The sequence below is a fragment of the Cadophora gregata genome (genome assembly GCF_030347475.1).
Source record: "Cadophora gregata isolate MNR1 chromosome Unknown scaffold_19, whole genome shotgun sequence".
In the NCBI taxonomy this organism is placed as follows: Eukaryota; Fungi; Ascomycota; class Leotiomycetes; order Helotiales; family Ploettnerulaceae; genus Cadophora; species Cadophora gregata.
The window spans coordinates 502,705-524,341 of NW_026695942.1; the positions used below are offsets into that span (position 1 = coordinate 502,705).

The following is a 21,637-nucleotide window of genomic DNA, read 5'->3' on the forward strand; positions in this document are numbered from 1 at the left end:
TCCTTCAAGTCTATTGTTTGCTTCAGAAGAGGTAATGTGGCTCAGAATCGACTGTCAATTCAGACTTTGAATCTGCGTTGTGGTTTTGTGTTGATGTTGAGCGTCGATAGGACCAGAAAGGTGGCGCGAAACCTCCTTAATAACTGCTCAACTATCTCAAGACTAGTTTCATTCACTATCGAATGTCTTAAGTGTCGTAGTGAGCAGATCAAAGATATTCCGTTCGTCATGCTGGCCATAAAGCATACACCCATCAACGGTAAAATAGGCTAAATTTATAGTTACGACGACGTCCAGATAGCCTTCCCTTCGATACTATAATTGTACGATAGTCATTTAGTCACCAGGCTGTACTTTAACTTCTGATCAATCAGTTTATTCCTTCTTACCTGTTCTGCAGTGTGGCGGAGAACTAGTGTTGACATATTCCGCTTGAAGGGAAAATTCAAGCGATTTTCAGCCACGAATCGCCTCTTCAAAATTCCAGCCGAGCTTCAAATGCCACTTCTCCTAACGCGACCGAGTTTGAACTTCGAACGTCACCAAAAATCTCGAGGTCCCACCTCGACACACCAACAATATAAGATCACGGCCGTCAAAGAAGAGCGAATCTATGCATGCGAAGAATTCTACTGCAGTTGGACCTACACCTGCCAATTATTCCAAACAGTCAATAAACTTGAAAGTTAAAACGAGATACATGCCAAAGACAACAGAGACACCAGCCGATACAATGGGAGATACTTCGCTCGTGGGCGAGAGAGGGGAATTTAAGAGATTCCCAAAGCTTCCGTTGGAGTTGAGGAACATGATATGGAAGGAGGCTGCTATAGTTCCTCAATTTGTGATGATTGGAATGATTGAAGTTGCTCCCTGGCTGAAAGCTGTAACTTTCTTTACTAAGCCACCAGCTATCCTTCATGCCTGCTCAGAGTCTCGGCTTGCTGCTCTGCCCGAGTTCGAGATCGCCTTCACTAAGAATGCTCATGAGGGAGACGGGATGTACTTCAACTTCTCTAGAGATGCTCTGTCATTCAAAGGCTTTGACGCAATTAACGACTTCTTTTTCGATGGACACCTCTACCCTCAAGTCCGTCTCTTCTACCAACCTGGCCGGAGGCTTTTCGCTCTGTCATTTGAAGAACTGACCACCGCGAAGCGATTGGGTGCTCGAAGTCTGAGGATATTAGGACAGCCATCGCACGTTATTCTCGTCCGTGAACAAGGGTCAGATCTTGGATTGGATGAAACAAATGCAGGATGGATCAAAGAGTTCTGGACTCGCACCAATGGTCACGTCAGGAATGGAGAGGTTTACCCATGTTCTGAAGTTTCAGCCCTGACGTATGGGAGATGGAGACAAGACTGGTAGGCCTCTATTCTGTCTTATCGCAAAGACTCTGATTAAATATAGCAGGAGAAACTTGGTTTACAATGAGAAACCAACAACTGCTCCGTTCTAGTCGTCAAATACACGGGAAAAGGTCTGGATGTGTATGGAGGGGTCAATCTTGGCGAAGACTATGGGCGTAGTGATTTACTGACCATATTACGTTTCTAGTGGTAGTACTTCGGGTGGTGGCTTTTTGAGCCGTGGATCGTTTTTCTCGAAGTGTTGTTAATTAGACACACGAATAGGATGCACTAGAATCCACGTGTAGATCTACGCCCAATAGAAAGGAAAGACAAATTGTAAAAACAAGTCTATAAGAGTAAATGCGAAATTTCCTCTACTTCTAAACCTAGCCCGTTCTCTATGTTTACTCTGGTACGATTCAACATAGCTTAGGTATATCGACCGACCTAGACTTGTGATAAACTCACCCTCAAACTGAGTAAGGAGGGCCGGGTAATTGGAATGCTTCCTTTTTCTTAGCTTTGAATCTCAGCGCCCGTTGGTCATGTGCCTAGGTAGGCCTGCCTGCATGGTGTATCTGCACACGCCCGAGACAGTTGAGCATACCATCAGGTCCTGATTTCTGGGACAAGGGGTATTGAAGCTCCCTTGTGCCAAGTATCAATGTTATTTCTACGCAATAGCTATCGGTATGGTTCATCTGTCTCAACTGGTCTAGCAAACACAGTGTACCCCGCACCGCCTCCTTTCAAAGATATTTCCACCTCCTGCAGGCAGCCGCACCTCACGAAATGATTTGATCGATCTCCATAAATATCCTTGCCGTAATTCCCCGCTGTTTTTCTTTACCAAACGGACTTCTTCACCCGTAACACTCCGCAGATTGTCCAAGTTTCCGACCTTTCTGACCCCAAATACTTATCCTCACGTCTTTCAATTCTGTCCCAGCTGTGGTACCTCGCGGCGTCTCTCCCTCTGGAGACCAGATTAAGTCAGCTTGATATCTTCAACATCGATAACTCCCATCCAAAGCCACAAAAGCAAGCAGCCCATCCTGTTGCCACGGAACAACTCATTCCATCTGCCAAATCAAGCCGCCACCCCAAAAACAGTCTATCACCAGTCGAAAACTTCCCAGCAACATGTCTGACAATCTTTCCATCGCCACTATGGAGACTACACTCTCAGTCCCAGTTGAGAGAGGAGCCTTCTCGCTCTTCCCCAAGCTGCCGATTGAGCTTCGAAGAATGATCTGGTGGTCAAGCTGTGCCCTCAACCTGCCACGACTAATCAACATCTCTAAAGTATGGTTATTAAACAATTGGAGTAGGCTCGTTGCCCGTTACGTGATTCCAAGCCAACTTCGAATCAACCAGGAGAGTCGCCAGTGTGCACAAAGATATTACGATTACGCCTTTGGCCCTCAAATGAACGGAAGACAGATCCACTTCAACTTTGACATCGATGCTCTCGTCTTTGATAAGTATCCGACTTTACTTCAGTTCATAGGAACCTGCCATGTTGAGGGTAGATACTTTCTACCAGCTTTGTTGCCCGTACACAAGAAAGTTTTGGCTATTGCCGTGTGTCAACGCAGCTTTTGCGGTCTCCCTTGTCGCGGCCAAGACCTTGAAGCTCTTGGCAACCCTGATTACTTGCAGATGATTACATCGAAGGTCGCGCCAGCTAACTCGAAGGCAATGGAGGAGCAAAAATGGCGAGACCGTTGGGAGCGACAGTATTCGAACGGTTTAAATGGTTACTTCGGTCCAACCGTAAAGTGTTCCACCATCAAGCAGTTCCAAACCAAGCTCGTAAGTGGATAAATCCCAACTGAACGTTCATCGAGATTCTAACTTCAGCAGAACATCCTCCATAATCCAAAGCTTGGCCCCAAACCCAAACCTAAGCCTGTTGTCGCGCCAAAACGTCGATCTGCACGTCTCCAAGGAAGGGCCTCCTCCACGTGAAGACATCGGAGCAAGTAAGCACAGCATGGAGGTACTGGGCATACTTTTATGGAGGACACAATGTTTTCTGAGGGCCAGAATGAGTCTTGAAAATTCAATTTAGCTGGTCCAACATCGGAATCGTGGAGAGCACAAACGAAGGCAGTGGTAGTCTGTACTTTACGCCAGTACTGGGTTGAGGCCATGGAGAAGGGTGGAACTACAAAAGTGTGATGCTCATCCTTGTTTTGGACGGGGAATCAGAGACTGGATATGCAGGCTTTGTAAATTAGTCAACGGTCAATAACATTCCAGGATCAAAACCTCCTCTAACAATGGGTTTGTTTCTCTGCCTGGCGGATGACAGGCGTGGTTGGGCAGGTCCGGCAGGAAAAAGATGGCGTTCCATCCAGCTTCGCTTAGCTATTTTTAGGCACTCTTAAATTGATGTACAGCGTTTGGCAGGCTAGGAGATGCTGAAGGAATGTCCATGTGTTTCAGCTGGGCGCTTCGTGGAGCTTCTAGATGCGGTTTCCAGAATCCCGACCATAAGAATCCTGGGGTTCATCTCTTGATTTTCCAGGAGGCATGGCGGAAGCAGCCTGAGAAAACGGAACGATCCTTGTCTTCGTTCTTTGATTGCTCGCTTGATGTTCAGCTCTATGCCAAGTGGCCAACGATTCTGTGTTGCCTTCCATATTTGGGACTGTATCTCCGTAAAAAGTAATCAGAGGTAAAATCGGAGGAAATGTGAAGAGACGGGTCATCATTTTAGTTTTCGCTTTAAGTAGTGACATAAATAGACCGTCGTTGGGATGTGTTGACAACGATATAAAGACAGCCTGTCCCGGGGAGTTTTGACCCGAACGAAGCCTTTACAAAACATACCGTCTTTCATTTTGCAAGCATCCACAATCGGAAAATTCCAGTTCAAAATGAAGCTTCTGAAAGTTGCTCCTGCGGCTGCATTTTGGTCAGCCACAGCGGAAGCTGGCCAACGCACGTATTTTGGGGGACAATACCGTTGTGGTAAGCGTCTCATTCCGATGAATCCTACAAAAGTAGACTTGCTAATCAATCTCAAACAGGTCGAGTAATCAACGACTCTGGTCAGACAGCAAGGTTCACGACAAATCCTAACGATAAAAATGCGCCCAACTTGTGCAAATTCTATAACTGGCCGAAGTAGTAAGTGTCTACAGTCGAACGCGTCTGCGTGTAATGACGAAGAGTGTCAACTGACAAATTCTCAAGTCCCAACCCAATCAAATGCAAGCAGCAGACTCTGCTGTCCAACGGCGCCGCTGGATGTGGAGGATGTGGTCAAAACAGGGGGACGGATGTTGATGGATTTACATTTCCCTCAGTGGACTTCCTCTGGGACAATAATCTTGTTACCAGGGGTGAGTGGATTAAGATCGATGACTTGACAACGATCAGATGTACTGGTGCTAGTCGGCCTGTCTGTAGACAAATTTGAGTGTTGGGGTCCTCGGTAGGAAGATTAAGTAACTAGGTGGCGGTGAGTTGAGCAAAGTGTTGGCAGCATATCAAGATTACCACATTCGAATATCAGTTCATGATCAAAGATGCTGGAATTACATTGGACTCAGCCTCTGATGCATTGAAATTGGATTGACCTAGGCTATTTCTGGGTGCTTACACCATGTGAGTAAGAGCACCAGGTCGGGTAATCAAAGGTAGACCGCAAAGCAGCTGTACATGCGCAGCTCCGCACTCCGTTTTGATTATGGTCACGCAAACATTTCTTCACTTGGAAATACAAATAACATGTAAAAAGTTCAAGTACAGCGCTTTTGCTTGTGCAGTTCTCGCTGTGACAATTGGGAAGTCATCCTTCTGAGGAGCCTGATGTGTTCCACCATGGATCACGCAACGCCATTCCACCAGTTTATCCAGATAGCAGAAAACAGACCACTCCTAGCAGACAATCCCCCCCCTGATGCTCCCCATTATGCTTGCAGGCCCAGATATGATTCGGATATCCCACTTGCCAATGTCCAAGGCTCAACTGGCTGTTCCAGGCGCCGCTCCTAGTTTTGCAGGAAAAGACCATCGTCGTAGAAGGTTTCGAAGAAATCTACGTATGTGACAGGGAGGTTTCGGACGGCTTCTTCGAAGTTGAACTCGAATCGTCCTGTACGGGTTGATTGTCGTGGAGATTTCCCTCACTGGAGCCGACAAGCCTTGGTGAGAATCTTCATTAGTATTGACGCTGCTGTCTATCGAGAAAGCTGGAGGTGAAGTAGCTTCTTTTGCTGCGTAAAAGCTCTTTATTTGGAGAAGAGGCAACAAGGCCATTCAATACCCCGCAGGACAATGGGAGAGGAGGAAAGTCACAGGTTCTCTCACGTGACCAGTGAATACCTCCTTGGGGTTCAGTACAAGCAACTGAGAACGCAATGAAAGATTGCTACTCTACTTGTGATAAACTCTCAATGTCAGAAAGTGGTTCAACGTTTGAATATCCAAGGACCAAATTCTTGATCAGTTATTCTCACAGCAGAAGATGGACATTCATTGTCTTTATCACCAACTTCCGTTGACTGAAAGTGCTGAATCCATAATATGTGATTGTAGTACTGACTTGACTCACGTTGTAGGTCATGTATAAGTTCTCGATGCTTCCGCTTCAGCTTGAATGGTTTCCTCGATCAAATTCCAGAATTGCCCTTGTACGTCGAGAGCGTGCACCAAGACCAAAACCCACAAGTTCTCATCACCATGGCTCTTTCAGGACATCAAATCGTGAGTATCATGTGCACCTTAGCAGACAATACTTCAGCGCTGATTAAAGTTAGGTGACTGTCGATGGCAGGTCGCGGTCCTCCTTACCGAGGGGAACACACAAGAGTTTTTCAGAATGCCCTGGCAACCATCAGCGTTCTTTTGGGGTTCCAAATCCAGATGTTGATACTTTGAGCAGCATGTCATTAAAATTCCCCCTTGTGGTTGGCCGTAGACCTTTCCCTACGTCCTCTAAAGGACCAATGATCAAGTCATCTCATCAGCGATTGAAGCTCACTTACGGTCAAGTTAATGTAGGTTTTTTCAATCACCCTTCCTATTGTCTCACGCTGATCGAGAGACTGTAGAGACTGAGCAAAGCTAAGCTCCGCACATTGAATGCCGAAAAGGCCCTAACGTTCCATCTCTTCGAAAAACTTCCATATGAGCTGCGTTGCATGATATACTCACTCATGATCCCAGATCGCCGAGTAATTGAGGTCAAAGAGCCGAGTAGTGGCCGCCCAGGTGGAAATCGACGCGATTTCATGCTATCTTACGATTTCCCTGCCATTATGTACATCTCGTCCGAAGCACGCCAATGGGCCAAGATATTCTTCAATTACAAGAGATCTTTTCGCAAGAACCTGAGGGGACGTGCGATCTACTTTGACCCAGCGCGTGATTCGCTTCTATTCCACAGCCTGCCACTATTCGAGAAATTCTTTGGTGCCAACTTCAGTTCATATTCGAGCCCTCTTCGACATCAGCTTGTGGACCAGTCCAAGGCCATTAAAGCACCTCTCTTCCTTGCAATCAATCATGCTTGGGAACTATGTCTTACTCCAGATACTTTCAAGCTCCTTGGACAACCACGGAATATCATCTTAGCTCGGAAGAGCGGACCTCCAGGGAATATGGATGGTTATGCCGTTCGGGATATCGTACGGGCATTAGGTCCAAGAGCAAAGACTGCATCAGGCCAGCATGTCATACCGCCGAAGCTGGTGTGTCGTATGACATTCAAGGAATTGAGACATAGAATTGTGAGAGCTTTCCCAGCCATGATGAACGAGCGATTACTAAATCTCTGTAGGAGGAACTCAATGATCTTAAGGGTTAGTTGCGACTACTAATGGAAGTTCCCTCACTGCCAACGATGATAATATTCAAGAATATCTACTTTGGACCACAATTCAGCTTCTTGGAAGCGGCAATAGAATAAGGCCAGGCAGCCAGCCTCTGTGGTATGTTCCGATCGATATCGCTGACTTGAGCTGGACGTAGATGGTCTATAGTTTCCTTCTTTTGATGGCTAACTCCAACGACTGGTAGGAGAATTGAATACCCGGCAGTAGCTTCCCTACGGGGTTTTTCATGCAGACAACGTCTGTAAATTGTCTGCATTTTGTCTGTATTCCTAGTAGTAGCAAAACACAGTAAAATGCAGACAAAATTCAGACAATATCTGCTACAATTTCATTAAAAAAATGCAGACAAATTAGCGTGTGTCAGGGTATAAGAGTTTAGGTACCTCGGACTTTTTATGTTTCAATATAAAGTTAAACACAGACCTTTTACTACCTACCTCCGGAACACTCGGAAGGGAGACTTACCTTAGGAGGGGAGGGAGGGAGACCTACCTTAAGAGGGAGGGAGACCTACCTACCTTAGGAGGGAGGGAGACTTACCTTAGAGAGGTGAGAGGGAGACCTACCTTTAAAGGGGTGAGAGGGAGACCTACCTTTAGAGGGGTGAGAGGGAGACCTACCTTTAGAGGGGTGAGAGGGAGACCTACCTTGGGAGGGGTGAGAGAGAGACCTACCTTAGGAGGGAGGGAGACTTACCTTAGGAGGGAGGGAGACCTACCTTAGGAGGGGAGAGAGACTTACCTTTAAAGGGAGACCTTAAAAGAGGGAGAGAGAGTAGGAAAAGGGAAGGGAAGAAAAAGATAGGGGGAAACAAGAGGGGGGAAGTTAACTTTATTAGTCAGAAAACTCTTAAAATACAGACAATAGCTGTATTTCCCTTAAATTACAGATAATGTCTGCATTTTCACTCTAAATTTTCAAAAATTAATTAAAATTAGAGTTTCTAGCTAAGAAAAATACAGACAATTAACCAAAATGCAGACAGAAAATCCGTCTAAAATACCTATTTACAGACAATGTCTGTAGGAAGTGCAGACAGTGTCTGTAAAAAAACCCCCGTAGGGCTTTGGCCTTGTCCTCGCTGAATTTAGCCTAAATCTCTTACTGTACAGCTTGCCTGGATAGTGGCGCACGTGGGGTAATGTATTATTATTCCGACTATTGCTTTGGTCTTTCCCATTCAGCTTCTGTACTTAAAACTCGAATAAAAAGCTTCCCTTGAATCACGGCAGAAGCTTGAATTTCTGATCTAAGTAGCTTAGTCAGCGAGCCAAGTAGCGTCTACCCCTCATCCCGCTCGTAATCATCGCTCACGCTTGTCAGCCCTTCTTGCCAGGATGTAAATAAGAAGGAGTCCAAACTTCATGAGCATTTACTATATGTAACACATCATGAATACATATGTCTTGAAGCTTTCGAATACCGATGTAGCGCCCCCGGACGAGCCTCGCACAAGAATCGCAATAATCGCCCTCTAGCAGCAATGTCCAAATTTCTCGACACAGTAATTATCGGTGCAGGTCTCAGCGGTCTTCAAGCGGCGCTGGATCTCCATTCGGCGAATCGGTCCTTTGTCATACTCGAAGCTCGGTCCCGAGTAGGAGGCAAGACCAACTCAGTAGAACGATCAGACGGGAAAGGCATCCAAGAATTCGGTGCAGCGTGGCTCAACAACACCAATCAGTCTCATGTCTGGGAATATATAAAGAAGTTTGGATTGACACCCGTCGTTCAAAATATTGACGGTTTGGTGGCTGCTGAAGATGTGGATGGAAATTGTCATATGTTCCCCTTTGGTGAGTCGCCGAAGTTTAGTGAGGAGACACAACGCAATATTGCGATGTTGAGAGATGGAGTCGAAAAGGCTTCGCTGGATCCAGAGACTTTCGAGAAGCCGTTATGCGATTATCTGGATGGTATGTCCTTTGAGCAGTACTGCAAAGACTTGGGTGCCTGTGCTGAAGCACTCTTCACTGCGAGGGTATGGTCCAGAGGGACACTGGGCCAGGATCCTGGTGATGTTTCTGCTCTTGCATACTTGGAGGTCTGCCGTGGTGTAAGTAGTTTCTTTATCGAAATGTCTTGATCAGTACCCGGAACTCCATGTCCATCATTGCATGGAGGTTGTCTCCGAGTTCCCACTTCAAAGTGTGAAGACTTCAGCCACCAACTTCGATTTCATGCGCTAACCTCAACTGGTTTTCTAATATCAGGGGCTTGGACTCGTAAATTTACGGTATGATGGCAAACACGGAGCCCAGTATCTTCGCTTGAAAGAAGGAACGCAGTCGATCGCCAACGAGATGTCAAAACTCCTCCCCGCAGAAGTAATTAAACTCGACACAGCAGTTACCGGCGTCGTTCAGAGATCCGTAGGCTCATATACCATTACCACTAGCAAAGGCACAACCCTCAAATGCCAGACAGTCGTCATCAGCATTCCTTCACCGGCCTATAAAAATATCACTTTCAATCCTCCCCTTCCATTTTTAAAGGCACTGTACACACGATCAGTTCACTACGGCACATTCGTGAAGCTTATCTGTCTTTTCAAAACTCCTTTCTGGAAACACCAAGGCGCCTGTGGCCTAGCACAGAGCTTCCGAGGACCGATCAACCACTGTAGAGACACTTCTGTTTCAGAGCAAAACAACTTTGCACTAACCTGCTTTCTCTGTGCTGGTCCAGGGAGAAAGTGGCTCGGCCTTGACCAAAAAGACAGAATTGAAGTCGTTCTGCAACAACTGGGTTCCTTGTTTGCTGTGGGATATGAGGCTCTGAAGGAAGAGTTCCTTGACTCGATCACGTCGGATTGGACTGAAGATCCGTGGGCTGGATGGGGCTGTCCATTTGCTACTCGGCCACCTGGATTGCAGCTTACCGTTGATGCTGCTAATGAGCAAGCTGAAGGGCTGCACTTCATTGGCACGGAATTCGCTACCGAGTGGCGGGGGTACATGGAAGGGGCGTTGAGGAGTGGGAAAGAAGGTGCGAGGCAGGTTCTTGACGATCTGAACTCAGAGGACATCTGAAGGATTGCTATTACCTTTCGCTCAACTTTCGCAGAATTACAACCACCGACCTGAACTTCTTAGGAGAATACACCAAGCTCAATGGATCGATATGTATCTTTGGATCAGTCAGCTAGGTCGTGATATAGAACTTTCACAACACCAAAAGCCAATCACCCATATCACCAAAGTCTCTCACAGCTTGCCAGAAGATCGACTCTGTTTCTCAGAATCCCAGCACAAGAACATGGATTAGGATGCCGCTGATGGTTTCGGGTCTCCCACCATTGTGACACCAGCCAAGCCTTCACAGTCGGCAGATTTCATCCCCTGCATTTTCGATGTCAGTTCACAGACTCAATTTCCGCTCTAAAGAATAAATATGACGATACGCACTGTACAGCAAGCCAAATATTTCCCTAAACATGGAGCACCGCCTATCAGGTTACCTGAAGTTAAAAAGCCAAGTCAGCCCTTCTGTTAAGCTGACTCTAGAAATACCTGGGAGCCTAAAGGAGAAGGGACAGCAAAGGTCGTACAGAGAAAGCCAGCTTGGGTTTCGCTCAAAATGCCTATCAGGCCCATGGGACAGCAAGCTTTGACTTGCTCAATGATGTTGGGACAATGGACTTTCGCCAGACTTGGAACTAAGACGAGAGAGAATGCGAGTAGAAGAACAAGTTTCATGGTAAGAAAAGCAAGATTGGAAGACCCAAGTTAAACGTTCAACAAAAACAGTAATGAAAGTCAGCAGGAAACGATCAGAGGGTATTGGAGGGCATATATATCACGCCGACCTACGCCATTTGGGAGGCAGATCTTCTATTCTTGGCATGGCTTCCAGTCACAGCGTTGCACAATCCTTGCACGGGTGACAGTTTATCGCGATCATGTATGACATTGATCCACCAAGACCCCGAAAATGCACCCCAGATTTCACAGCACCACGCATAACTTTCCAAAGCCAGCCTAAGACAGCAGACCTTCCGTCCACTCCGCCGCATTCAGATCTGTCCGTTGTGGCCATCGTCCTCCAACTTTTTCAATCATTTCGAAGCTTTTGTGCGATCCAGAATCGGAACTGGTTTCTCATTGAATTGGCAGAGTCGACAGGAGCTGGGGCGAGAATGACGGTTGGCGTTGGGCGATGAGAGGTGGTGAAGAGGGCTGAGGTAGTGGTAGCGGTGCTGTGTTTCGCTGAGATCGAGGTGACGTTGTGGTAGTGGCCTGCAACAACTGTGATGGTAATGTCCTTGGTCGGTCTTGGGTGGATGAGACCGAGCGAGAAGATGAGGAGGTTGAGAAGGAGGAGAGTATTGATCGTTTGGACCATTGTCATTTTTGAAATTTGAGTGTGGTTTAATGGTGTTTGGGTGGGAGATGGTTGATGGGGGCACAGAGATTTGGTGAGGTGCGTGCGTGTGTTGGTGTCGGTGTTGGTAATCGATTCGCGGCTAAATTGTTGTAGGATGTGTTATTGACAAAGAGAGCACTTAAGATCGAGCAATGCGCATTCGCTTCACTTCAGGTCGTGAGTTCTTGACTAAATTCATTCAATCGAGATCTAGAAGAGCCACCGCAATTCCCGCTCCAGCACAAACATCGGAAGAGTCAAAACACCGCTAGTAGTACAGGAACAGTTGTCAGACCATTCCAAATCCTCTCAATTATCAGCACCCAGGCTCTCTATATCCTGCGTTCTATTCATTCTCATAATCAGAATGCGGACACCTAGGGCTGATTGGGAACGTAATGTGCCCAGGATTCCTGGTTAACAACATCTTGCTTCTCCCCATTCCGCACGAGGAACCATCCACCACCTTGGGCACGTCCAGCCCTAACGTAGTGAGCTCCTTCTTCCTCCCAGATATCATCACCAAGACCGAGTCCTCCATATCCAACCTCATTTACACCTCTGGCATCCAACAATACCTCCAAGTCGGTGAAGGCCTCAAAGAGGCACAGTTGATTGGCGGCATGAAGCTTGCGGCGGCTGGTTTCTTGGTAGCCCATTTGCTTGTGAAGACAGGTGTGGAAGTTCTTCAACTTAGCTGAAGTCGCGTCGGCGAGATTTGCTACTTCATGGTCGTAGAAGGGGAAGTCTACTTAACAATGTTAGTTGAGGTATTCTGTGCTCGGGACGTAGAAGAAAAGAGAATTGGGAGATTGAAGGGAACAGTTTCTTACCTGGAGTCACATCACGCTTTAGAATGATGGATCTTGTCATAGGTAGCAGCTCCGGTACTTCGGCAGTTGGAACATGACGCTGGGAGGAAGCCTTGAACACGGCAGCATCTATATCATCTTCTCTGAACTGTTCAAAGATATTTCTGTTCTTGAAAGCTCCATCTGCCAAACTGATGTCGTCTAAGTATGTTCTGAGGCTGGTACCAGTAAGAATGAAAGTCAAGATGATGCTGAGGAGGAGGAAGAGCGCATATTGCCAAGGTGGGTCTGCCATTTTTCAGAGGTTGGAAGCGACTGAGTGAGTTGCAAGGCTGGAGGTGATATGGTAATTAGGATCATACAAGTCAGTACAGCTCTTTTATGATTTTGAGATGGAACTTTTGTGATTCGAGAAGGAGAAGAATAGGTTTTCGTATGTCCGGCCATTGTTTTAACTAGCGCGTCGCCCGGTTAGCTCTCTCAACTGGGACTAGTGCGGAACTAGTAGGAGCGAAGGGAGGTGTATTTCGCCCGTTTATTTTGATTTGACTTGTTCACAGGAGGCCAATCACTACTATGTGATGTAATTGTTTTCCTGTTTTATGTTTTTCTTCGTCCAATACTTCGCTCCATCATTTGCAGCCTGCCGGTAGCTACAATTGCAATAAGCCATCTGGTCAGAAAGCCTGAAGAGCACACACACCCAGAAGTCACTCCACAAGTGTCCCCTGAATCAATCTATCTCCGCTCTAACAGAAAGGAATTCCATAGAGTGCAGTTCCCTCCAGTGAGAATGAGTTCCTAATCCTTTCGATGTTTCTCACAGGACCCGAAACTTCTTTTCATGAGCCCTAAATCCCTCAACTACAATCCTCTCAGCGAACAGTCCGCCCATATACTTTCGCTTCTTTCCCATATCCAAGGAAATCGTAAACTCGCCAGCATCTTCAATCTCCTCGGCCCATTTTCCAATCATATCAACCTTCTCCTTGAACGAAAGCGAGTCTTCTGCCTGAGTAGCAGATCGAGCGGCAATATTTGTAGCCGTGGTATTTGTAGACACGTTTTTGGTTTTAGACTGAGACTTTGATTTTGATTTCGGACTTGGTTCGGACTTGGTGAAAGCAACAGTAGCTGGAACAGAAGCAGACGTGGCAACGGAGGAGTTGTTTTGAAGAGGCTCGACTGATTGCTTGACGATGACTTCGGTGTGAGAGTGAAGGCGGTATAGACGGTACAAGATCGAGACAACAATGCCAAGGAGAAAAGCGATGAGGGTTGGAAGAATAACTGGGGAACCCATATTGATGTTCTTGCAGACCTGTTTCTGCTCGTGACTGAGATTGTGTGCAGGAGTTTGTGGTGTCGCGACGAGAGATCGAGAAATGGAGGCTTGTTGTGTGGGGTGTTGTGCTTTGAGCCTTTGAGAAGGTGACAGACCTGGTTGAAAAAAGCGACTCGAAAGAAGGTGATTTCAAAGACGCGAGAGAACAAGCGATCATCTTCTTTCCTGCATTCAGTGACTATTTCGTAGTTCCGGTTGTCTCTATCGATGGCGTTTGGGTTCGATTGACTTCTCCCAGAGTGTCTAGTAACATCGGTTTGGCTAAGAAGAGCATAAGATAAGATTGGGCATCTTTATTTTGGAGAATGAATCGGAGCATAGTTACAGTGGAACGAGTGATTGTTGCTGTAATCAGACTCCCAAAGCTACGAGAGGCATACAGAATCAAAGCAGACGAATATGATCGAGATATATATATACAATGTACGTGATGAGAAGAATGCGAGAAAAGATGACTGCGAGGTGTCAAGTAAGCAAGACGGCCATGATAACGTTTCTGATGTCCATGGAGGGAGCGTGGATATGCCAGAGGGCTGGAACCACATCCTGCATGAGGGCGAGAAAGGGGAAAACATTGTGTAAAAGAATTTGGTGGTATGCTTGTGGCCTTGGAGAGAAGTTGGGACGGTTTGTTTCAAGAGATGATCATATGATTATGTAGGGTGGGCCACTTTGGACGAAAGCCATGACTATGGGTCTGATAGTCCCAAAAACAACACAGAACATGACAAAAAGGTACGACTTAGACGAGACACATCAATCAGATGCAATAAAAGAGCTTTTCGTGTGGTACTCTCTGTTGTACAGACATGTCATCAATGGGAGGATTGCCACGTAAGATAGTATATCTCCATAAAGGTATTTGTTCTTTTCTCTGCAAATCCTCAGTACCTATGCCGCTATCTCTCTCCAACTATTTCAATCCTGGTTCAACAGACGAAACTTCTCAAGCCACTCTTCCACCAATGCGCCGGAGAGCCAGTTCGTAGTACCAGGAGGAAAAGACAGCAAGAAGCAATATACTACTACAAAAGTATATTATATCAGCTATAGCGATAAGCACATCGCATGTATCAGTGCTGCTGCAATAGATCCAAAGTCTGTTAAATATCTGAGGGTACTCAAGTACCATTACCATCGTGAAAATCCGCCATCTATTAAGATCCTCACTCCGTTTCCAGAGGACCAAGAACTCGATGGAAAGGATGATCATCGATGTAAGGATATCGGGGAGGCCCACCCAGCTTATCATCGAGTTCCAGGAAACGATAGTCTTGATCAGAGTGACAATCCGGATAGACTCCATGTAGATTGCATAGTACACATCAAATGCGAGCAAAGAATCCTGGAAGAAGCCCCGTGCGATACGGAATTGGATCATGATAACTGAGAACAACGCACAGGCGGAGAACAGCTTCAGTAGATCACCAGGGAAAAGATCATCGATGATCGCGAGAGTGGAATTCGTATCGCCGGGAAGGTGTTGAAGCCACAAGAGTTTTGCAGAGCCGGCCATTGTAGTTGAATTCTGGTACTGATGTTGAAACAAACGAGGTCTGTGTCTGTGCTTCGAATGTGGAACGTGTCCCGAGCTTTAAAGTTCTCGATGATTGAGTTTTAGTTGACTAAATTGTCATGTTTGATTGTATGCAATCTAACAGCGGAGTCTTTCGCTTATGAGCGGGGATTTGGCCATGACTTCTAATTTGAGCCATTCACCTAGTCGGTGACAGAAGAATTTCCTAAAACGGGCAGAATATTTCGAGACAGCACCTCGGTCTATTGAATCTAGCAGAATCATAACATAGTCGTAGCCATAATAAATTCCCCTCAAAAAATATGCGTGAATCGGGGTGAGTCATTTGCCCAATAAGGCAGGCTAGGCAGCACTGAGCCATCATCCTCCATACGGTCTCAGAATGGCACCTAGCATCATAAACCCAAACCCAGGATCACCTCCACCGCCGCTGTAAGGAAAAGTAAGTCGAAATCCATATAGAAGGAGCTCTCAGCCACAGGGGCAGTCACTTACGCTCCACCGCCCAGATCAACACCAACAAGCAGCCAAGCCATCCCAAACATAGCGATCCACTGGGGCCAAGTAAATCTCAAATGCAGCCTCTTCCTGAGGATGAAATTCCACCCGAACCCCAGACCACCAATAACCAGTCCGAGCAAAAGTGTAATCCCCAATACACGCGAGCTGTAACTGACCAGCACAACCATCCGCATCGACTGTCTGACCAGAATGTTGAGAACCCAATAGACAGGGATGAGTTTAACGAGGCGAATACAGTCGGCATCTTTGAGTAGATGCGGCACAGAAAAGACGTAGAGCATCACGAAGAGCATGAAGCGGAAGAAGAGGTGGGAGACGAATGGGAGAAGGAGCCGCAAGACATCGAAGCGCAGACCCTGGTAGAGTAGTTGTGTTGACAAGGCCGGGTGGCCTGGCTGAGGCGGTTCCGGCTTAGGGGCGACATATGTATCCAATTCTCGCGACATTGTTGGTGCTCTGAGATCAAGAAGAAAGTAATGATATACGACAATGAAATATGTGTCTGGTTGATGTCTTGGAAGTTGAGTTGGTGCCTGCCGAGGAATGCTTAAATTTGCTTACGGCACTGTCAGCCCCTGAACTAGTTTATGTAAGCGTAGATTTTTGATCACTGCACGTGACAGTGGTTGCAGAGAAGCACTTGGGTGCAACGATTTAAAATCCCGCGAAATAGCAACAGCGTATGAGTATACCCACAAGTCTGACGATTGTTTGTTCCGATAGGAGCCTTTAGTCGTCCCCAATAGTGGTTCCTCCTCACGTGCCTCCTCCACACAGCCCTTGTTTACCATCCCTCTACGCACTCTCCGGCGTCCAACCTGTCCTCTTCACCCTCTGACCTCCCTGCCAGACATCTGTATCCAGTCCCCCAGATCTCGCCCTTTCTCTTATCTTTCCAAAATATCCAAGTTCCTTCCCATTGCTGCTGCCACCACCCTCACAGCTACCCTCGTCATCGTATTCCAGGAACTTGGCTTGTTCCACAGCGGCCAGTTCCGCAGCAGTAACAGCATCCGTCAGTACACTCATGTCGTATTCTTGGATCAACCGATGTAGATACCACGCGACAACAACCAAGACAAGTGCGATAGCCAGCGGAAGGCGATGGACGGCAGTGGTGAAGAAGGCGTGAATGATGGAGTTGAGCATTGTGTAGAGGAGGATAAATACAAGTAGCATTCCAATGCCAAATGATGTTTTTGGATATTCGTAGCCTAGAAGGAACAGGAGCGAGACGATATAGATCGTAGCGTTATAGATGCTCGTGAGGAGAGATGGGATCTGGAGCTCGACTGTATTGCTTGAGGCAGAGAAGTCCATGTCGGGCGATTGACAGCTGATATGTAGAATAAGGTTGTCACACTTCATAGATGTTTTTTTGTTGGTGGCGCGACCCTAGACGTGTTATGAACGCGCGACATATCTCCAGTCTATCGCGGAAGAAAGCTAAGCGAGAAGAAAACAATGAATGATGTCGGCCACAGGTGCATAGGTACACAACCTGCTCAAGCAACAACATTAAATGCACGAACTTATCAAACATTTGAACAGTCTTGGGGTTTAATGCTGTGATTTAGTAGGATTTTTTCATTGGATTTGCAGTTTCGCTCGGTTCACGTACATCCACCACGCTGCCCAGTACCTATGCACTAACTGGGAAGCTGTCCGATAGCATTCCCATCATATCCCATGCTAGGGTAAGGATTACATGCTATAGCAATCATACCATTCTTCTTCCAGGTATCTCCTCATGTTCATCTTCTGAATCCGTCTCCCAGTCCTCGTCGGATTTATTTGGGTGACCATCGGGCCTTTGTATCTCCTTGAGCTTGACCTTCTCCTTGACCCTATCCCAAGCCTTAACAGTCTGTGTGCCCTCATCAATCATTTGTGACCTTCGAACAACCACAAACTTCCTGTTCATCTTCTTCTTCGCTGCCATTGACTTCATCTTGAATATCATCGCCTGGATACCTCGATCAACCAACTGTGCCCACGTCAAGATCGGGACCAAGTATCTGAACAATTCCCGCAGTATTAGGATTCCCATAGCTGCCAATACCGTGTAGACAGGGTTTTTGATAAAGAACTCGCACAGTATCTGGAGGAAGCGACCCAGGATGTAGATCGTGGAGGCGATGAGGCTGAGCCGGAGACTCATTTGGATCCAGACAAGGGTGATTGCGATGTATTGTACGAAGCTAGCAAGAAGAAGGCGAGAGCAGTAAATGGTCGTAGAGAAGATGATGCTAGCACATTGAAAGTAGATCTTGACGACGTAGATGCCTACTCGAGGGAGGTCTTCGGTGAGAAATTCGAGGAGGTAGACCAGCGGAAGGAGAAGAGCACTTGTGACAGTATCTGTCAGGTGACCAGCCCATGAGATGTCGAAATGAAATGGCATCGCGAGTACGGGCAGAGCATTGCGATTTGTTTGGTGCTCTTCGTGATCGCGAGGTGAGCTCTAGTAATGCTGCACAGAAGGGGTTGTAGAAAATTTGATTTGTGGAGTAATGGTAGTGGTATCGCTTACGAGAACGTTCTTTGGTTCAATCGATATTCACCTTCATTTGTCTTTCCATAGTAGTCAATTCACCCACAAGAATTTTCAGATGTTTCGGTATCTGTCTTGCCACAAAAAATCAAAGCAATTTTGACTAATCCCTTATGGCCTACGGAAACATTAACTCAATTCGTCCCTTGTAATTCTCATTGCGATTTTTCGGACATGGTCTTCAGAATGATAAAAAATCTCCCTGGTAGACACCTGGTGATGGTATATTGAGCAAACACGCTCTCGCCTGTCATTCCATTCGTTTCCGATTTTCGGCACCTTTCTAGACTTCAATACTCACCTGATAAGGAAAGTCCTTTCTTGCAAAGTTCCATCTTCCACAAACTCCATGAGTTTTCCCTCCATGATTCCACCCACTCGAGCCGCTCCCACCATCGAGAAGTAGCCACCGCAATCTCTCAATACCATTGGAACATCGAAGCCAAAGAGGACAACCAGTATGTCTCCAGCCCGGATCTCCTTCACACCGATGCCGAAAAAGCCAGAGCGCGTGATGAGCAGTTTCCGACCCACGATAGAATAGAGGATTAATTGAATGTTCTCTTCAGTCTCTTTACTCTCTACAGACGAAGACGATGGAGCCGATGAAGATGAGGATGAAGGCGGGTTTTTTTGCGACTCTGCAGCATTTGGAGGAACGCCATCAGCTTTGCCAGAAGGAATCCATCTTCTAAAAGCACTATGAAAGTCTTCTTCGCTACACATTCCGCAGGTTGTGACGTCGGTGATAGGATCTGCTGCTCGCAGGTTCTTGAACTTGAAGACTGGATGGCCAGGAGGGATATCCATAACACTTTTCCTCGCAGCCAAAGCCCGAAATTTGATAAGATTGGAGTACATGCTGGCTGGATTGACGGCCTGTCCATCATTGACATTTGACACTGACTCGATCAGATCTACCAGCACACCGCGTATCATCAATCTTGGTCCGAGTGGGATACATTGTGCCTTGCGTCTTTTGGAAGCGCTGAAGAAATGATCTTTGCCACGAGGCATAAGCATAGTAGATGGATTGAATTCTCCATCTACAATGCGAGAAGACAGGTCAAATACCCAAGAAGGAAGTTTCCCGCAAGAGTGGCTCCCCACCGATAGGTAGCTATACAGACGACCGGATCTCGAGACTGCTAGTGCTGCCGCACTGAATTTGGTATTGACGGTTTCTGCCGGTTGTAGATAATTTGGAGGGAGCAGCGCTCGATGAGGCTCCAGTAGGAAACTCAATAGTCCGAAGAGATTATCCCGACTGTCTAGACATCGATATCGTCGCGTGAGAATGGTCATTGCATAGAGGGGATGGAATAGCGATGTTCTGGGCAAGCCGGCAAATCCACTACTATTACGGAGGATGCAGGCTGCTAAGAATCCATACAATATCTCATACGTCTCCCAGAAAGTAGTCGGATCAAGTTCGGTCATTCCAGTTTTACCCTGGAGCATCATCGGATTAGCCATCCGCAGCGCTTGTTGTCTTGCTGCAAGACGGAACAGAGACCCTGAACAACAATCAGCACATACTCTTTGGCATTACATCTTCTTTCTACCATGTTTTTCAACTTACAGGGCATGGTTTTTTCCCCACAAATAATTTGTGGATCACGCAGCGTGAGGGCGAACTCTTGGCAAGTCCACAGGCGAGACCACCAGGCTCTAGATAGAAGCTTGAATAAAGCGCTTAGGAAGCTTTGCTTTTCGAACCAGACTTCAGCATCAGATTGCTCATCCGAATCAGAGTCATTTTCGTCGTCAGAATCTGACCCAGAAGCCTTCTTGAACTCGGCTAATTCTTGTAGTCGTTGAAAGACCAAGTCACTGTCGTCTGCTTCAGGGCCAAGCCAGCACAGCACATTCTCCGCCGCAGGGTAAATGTCGCTCATCAGTTTGACTTGGGCTTGCTTCTCAATTGGATCGCTTTGATTGATACACAAGGCATCGATCCATAGACGTCGTGATTCTTTCTCGTCTCTTAGATGAAGAAGTGCTGTCTCGAGGTTGGGGGTGATATCAAACTCTGTCTTGTTCAACTTAATTGGCCTTGTTGTAGTGGAGGTTCCCCACGCATATGATAAAGCTTCATATCGAGGGTCGTCCCACAGATGCTCGATGGTGAGTAAGCCTTGTATTGGTTCATCCTTCAAACCAGGTAGCAGCTCAAGAATTCGAATTTCATGCGCATCGGTCATCTTTGGGCTTGGGTATGGTCGTGCTGATTCGGTACCAGTGCTTTCCTGTCTCGTCCCTCCGACCCTCTCAACGCTCACCGGCGGTCTGGCTATGTTGGGCTCAAATGTTTTCAACAATAGCTGAGCTAGAAATCCTAGGGCTTCGAGCAGAGTCTCCACCATCTCTCCGTCCCAGTTTGCTATAATCGGCTGAGCGAATAAGTCGTCAAAGTCAGACTCAGATGTAGTCTTCATATCAAGAATCTCATAAATGGCCATCAGGGGGTTCATGATGATGATATCTTGTAGCATATGGACATCTTCCTCAATTTCCGACCAATCGTACATTTCTGAAGGGCAGAACATGCGTTCTGTCTCTGATGCTCTTGATTCAACTGAACTGGCGTCCGAGGCGGCGTTATCGTTACTTAGGGTACTAGAATTGTCATCATTTACAGGCTTGATCTCTTCCTCGGATTCTTCTTCTGACTCCGAAGAGGTCTCGCTCTCCTCAGCAGCCAATGGTGGCATCTCGCACATGCGTTCCAGCTCAGTCTTCATCCACCTGACAGAGTCACCAATATAGCGAAAATTTTCACTGGCGGACACCAGATCATTGACGATCCCATCCAAAGTCGCGACATGTCCGTTGCATTTGTTGAGGATCTCGCCCAAGGTTTTCCAGTTTGCCTTGTCATGAGCCGTAGTGATAGCCTCCGGAAGTTCGGGAAAGTTGAAAGCAGGGAGAGGGGTGGTGTTTAGTGCACCTTCCTCTTTGCTTATAGCTAGGTCTTTGTATAAATCCTCGAGAGACATTTTTCTTCGTAAGAGGTATGAGGAAGACTTAATGAAACATGCAAGTGCGGGGTTGCCGAGCAGAAGCAGAAGCAGGAGATCCCCAGCTCGACTGCACTTTTTTGCAGCTAATCGCAAGCACAAGTGAGTAGCTAATCTGTGGATGGTAAATCAATGATTTGTTTTCTGACTTTGATCATGTCTTTCAGGTGTTTCAAAATCGTCGGGACGCTTTACCAAAACGACGTCCGCTGCAAGTGCTTGGCAATGCACGTCGGGTAAGACAGTCACGAGGTCAAATGCTTCCAACCATTTCCAG

At 46.7% G+C, this 21,637-nt stretch overlaps 12 protein-coding genes across 12 annotated transcripts; 5 read left to right on the top strand and 7 right to left on the bottom strand.

Moving 5' to 3' along the window:
• Positions 1-733: 733 nt before the first annotated feature.
• On the top strand, positions 734-1,463 carry ONS95_007161 (uncharacterized protein; the record flags this gene model as incomplete). The annotated part of the gene is made up of 2 exons (XM_058500657.1): positions 734-1,368; positions 1,415-1,463. 2 exons carry the CDS (start codon positions 734-736, stop codon positions 1,461-1,463), a joined length of 684 nt encoding a protein of 227 aa, XP_058349474.1.
• Positions 1,464-1,915: 452 nt separating this feature from the next.
• ONS95_007162 (uncharacterized protein) lies at positions 1,916-3,621 on the top strand. Its single transcript, XM_058500658.1, has 2 exons — positions 1,916-3,171; positions 3,223-3,621. The coding sequence occupies exons 1-2, from the start codon at positions 2,500-2,502 to the stop codon at positions 3,325-3,327; spliced, it is 777 nt and encodes a 258-aa protein (XP_058349475.1). The 5' UTR covers positions 1,916-2,499; the 3' UTR covers positions 3,328-3,621.
• Positions 3,622-4,157: 536 nt separating this feature from the next.
• On the top strand, positions 4,158-4,915 carry ONS95_007163 (uncharacterized protein). The gene is made up of 3 exons (XM_058500659.1): positions 4,158-4,335; positions 4,395-4,494; positions 4,561-4,915. The coding sequence occupies exons 1-3, from the start codon at positions 4,242-4,244 to the stop codon at positions 4,784-4,786; spliced, it is 420 nt and encodes a 139-aa protein (XP_058349476.1). The 5' UTR covers positions 4,158-4,241; the 3' UTR covers positions 4,787-4,915.
• Positions 4,916-6,051: 1,136 nt separating this feature from the next.
• On the top strand, positions 6,052-7,581 carry ONS95_007164 (uncharacterized protein; the record flags this gene model as incomplete). Its single annotated transcript, XM_058500660.1, has 5 exons — positions 6,052-6,075; positions 6,129-6,368; positions 6,423-7,100; positions 7,151-7,301; positions 7,390-7,581. 4 exons carry the CDS (start codon positions 6,052-6,054, stop codon positions 7,175-7,177), a joined length of 969 nt encoding a protein of 322 aa, XP_058349477.1. The 3' UTR covers positions 7,178-7,301; positions 7,390-7,581.
• Positions 7,582-8,404: 823 nt separating this feature from the next.
• ONS95_007165 (uncharacterized protein) lies at positions 8,405-11,682 on the top strand. Its single transcript, XM_058500661.1, has 3 exons — positions 8,405-8,479; positions 8,529-9,261; positions 9,419-11,682. The coding sequence occupies exons 2-3, from the start codon at positions 8,689-8,691 to the stop codon at positions 10,235-10,237; spliced, it is 1,392 nt and encodes a 463-aa protein (XP_058349478.1). The 5' UTR covers positions 8,405-8,479; positions 8,529-8,688; the 3' UTR covers positions 10,238-11,682.
• A 265-nt stretch (positions 11,683-11,947) lies between these two features.
• On the bottom strand, positions 11,948-12,836 carry ONS95_007166 (uncharacterized protein; the record flags this gene model as incomplete). Its single annotated transcript, XM_058500662.1, has 2 exons — positions 12,404-12,836; positions 11,948-12,318 (listed from the first exon to the last, which is right to left on the bottom strand). The coding sequence occupies exons 1-2, from the start codon at positions 12,675-12,677 to the stop codon at positions 11,948-11,950; spliced, it is 645 nt and encodes a 214-aa protein (XP_058349479.1). The 5' UTR covers positions 12,678-12,836.
• A 323-nt stretch (positions 12,837-13,159) lies between these two features.
• Positions 13,160-13,685, bottom strand: ONS95_007167 (uncharacterized protein; the record flags this gene model as incomplete). Its single annotated transcript, XM_058500663.1, has 1 exon — positions 13,160-13,685. The coding sequence occupies one exon, from the start codon at positions 13,683-13,685 to the stop codon at positions 13,203-13,205; it is 483 nt and encodes a 160-aa protein (XP_058349480.1). The 3' UTR covers positions 13,160-13,202.
• Positions 13,686-14,673: 988 nt separating this feature from the next.
• Positions 14,674-15,243, bottom strand: ONS95_007168 (uncharacterized protein; the record flags this gene model as incomplete). The annotated part of the gene is made up of 1 exon (XM_058500664.1): positions 14,674-15,243. The coding sequence occupies one exon, from the start codon at positions 15,241-15,243 to the stop codon at positions 14,674-14,676; it is 570 nt and encodes a 189-aa protein (XP_058349481.1).
• Positions 15,244-15,624: 381 nt separating this feature from the next.
• Positions 15,625-16,232, bottom strand: ONS95_007169 (uncharacterized protein; the record flags this gene model as incomplete). Its single annotated transcript, XM_058500665.1, has 2 exons — positions 15,625-15,694; positions 15,760-16,232. The coding sequence occupies 2 exons, from the start codon at positions 16,230-16,232 to the stop codon at positions 15,625-15,627; spliced, it is 543 nt and encodes a 180-aa protein (XP_058349482.1).
• Positions 16,233-16,430: 198 nt separating this feature from the next.
• On the bottom strand, positions 16,431-17,167 carry ONS95_007170 (uncharacterized protein). The gene has a single exon (XM_058500666.1). It carries the CDS (start codon positions 17,152-17,154, stop codon positions 16,582-16,584), a length of 573 nt encoding a protein of 190 aa, XP_058349483.1. The 5' UTR covers positions 17,155-17,167; the 3' UTR covers positions 16,431-16,581.
• A 339-nt stretch (positions 17,168-17,506) lies between these two features.
• On the bottom strand, positions 17,507-18,190 carry ONS95_007171 (uncharacterized protein; the record flags this gene model as incomplete). Its single annotated transcript, XM_058500667.1, has 1 exon — positions 17,507-18,190. One exon carries the CDS (start codon positions 18,188-18,190, stop codon positions 17,507-17,509), a length of 684 nt encoding a protein of 227 aa, XP_058349484.1.
• A 261-nt stretch (positions 18,191-18,451) lies between these two features.
• On the bottom strand, positions 18,452-21,339 carry ONS95_007172 (uncharacterized protein; the record flags this gene model as incomplete). The annotated part of the gene is made up of 3 exons (XM_058500668.1): positions 18,452-18,458; positions 18,642-19,857; positions 19,923-21,339. The coding sequence occupies 3 exons, from the start codon at positions 21,337-21,339 to the stop codon at positions 18,452-18,454; spliced, it is 2,640 nt and encodes an 879-aa protein (XP_058349485.1).
• Between the last annotated feature and the right edge of the window lie 298 nt (positions 21,340-21,637).

Coding starts and splice junctions, on each gene's coding strand:
- ONS95_007162 (XM_058500658.1), top strand. CDS start 2,500: ATGTCTGACAATCTTTCCATCGCCACTATGGAGACTACACTCTCAGTC. Junction 3,172..3,222: donor AGCAGTTCCAAACCAAGCTC/GTAAGTGGATAA, acceptor TAACTTCAGCAG/AACATCCTCCATAATCCAAA.
- ONS95_007163 (XM_058500659.1), top strand. CDS start 4,242: ATGAAGCTTCTGAAAGTTGCTCCTGCGGCTGCATTTTGGTCAGCCACA. Junction 4,336..4,394: donor TGGGGGACAATACCGTTGTG/GTAAGCGTCTCA, acceptor AATCTCAAACAG/GTCGAGTAATCAACGACTCT. Junction 4,495..4,560: donor TTCTATAACTGGCCGAAGTA/GTAAGTGTCTAC, acceptor CAAATTCTCAAG/TCCCAACCCAATCAAATGCA.
- ONS95_007170 (XM_058500666.1), bottom strand. CDS start 17,154: ATGAAGTGTGACAACCTTATTCTACATATCAGCTGTCAATCGCCCGAC.
- ONS95_007165 (XM_058500661.1), top strand. CDS start 8,689: ATGTCCAAATTTCTCGACACAGTAATTATCGGTGCAGGTCTCAGCGGT. Junction 9,262..9,418: donor ACTTGGAGGTCTGCCGTGGT/GTAAGTAGTTTC, acceptor TTCTAATATCAG/GGGCTTGGACTCGTAAATTT.